Genomic DNA, 518 nt, shown 5'->3' with positions numbered 1-518 from the left:
CAATGCAACACGTCCAGAAGTACAACACCACAAACTTATTTTGACAGTCTTCCTTCCGCGCGCCCAGCAGCTAGTACGGGCACCCCCCTCATCGAGCAGTAATATGAGCATGAGCTTACCTTGCCACCTTCTTGCTTGAGAGTCTTTTATTTGGACTGCAAAATGAAGAAAAAACAGGAAAGAGTTAGGAAAGCTGATAGTGGAGAGCAAGGGAAGCAGGAAACTGCAAGCACTCCGGGGCACATCCTTTGCTACGGCAGGGGAGCGCCCACACGGCATGCACCACCCGCACAGCCCGGCCACCCCCGGCAAAAGGCAGGCGAGGGAACCGCTCACGTATTTAACAACCCGTCGATAACGAACCAAATGGAATAACGCTGCAGAAAACCTCACCGCCTCCAGCAACGGTATCCTCTCACCGGCTGATCCCTGTTCCTGAAAGCTGATCCCCAAGGAAAGTGCTAATAATAGCCGTGAGTTTGGTGGGCTTCAGCCGGGCGCTGACGGCAGACCGAGCT

At 54.1% G+C, this 518-nt stretch overlaps 1 protein-coding gene across 1 annotated transcript in view; it reads right to left on the bottom strand.

Moving 5' to 3' along the window:
- The window catches only part of RAB11FIP3 (RAB11 family interacting protein 3 (class II)), a gene marked incomplete at its 5' end in the record, with an annotated part of 24,631 nt that overhangs the window by 13,374 nt on the left and 10,739 nt on the right, over positions 1-518 (bottom strand). Inside the window, one exon of the mRNA XM_009575819.1 lies at positions 120-155. Within this exon, the coding sequence (XP_009574114.1) occupies positions 120-155 (36 nt within the window). The remainder of the gene's footprint in view (positions 1-119; positions 156-518) is intronic.

Source organism: Fulmarus glacialis, unplaced genomic scaffold (genome assembly GCF_000690835.1).
Source record: "Fulmarus glacialis isolate BGI_N327 unplaced genomic scaffold, ASM69083v1 scaffold31154, whole genome shotgun sequence".
Lineage (NCBI taxonomy): Eukaryota > Metazoa > Chordata > Aves > Procellariiformes > Procellariidae > Fulmarus > Fulmarus glacialis.
The sequence above is the reverse complement of the archived record's forward strand: the minus strand, read 5'-3'. Positions and strand labels throughout refer to the sequence as shown.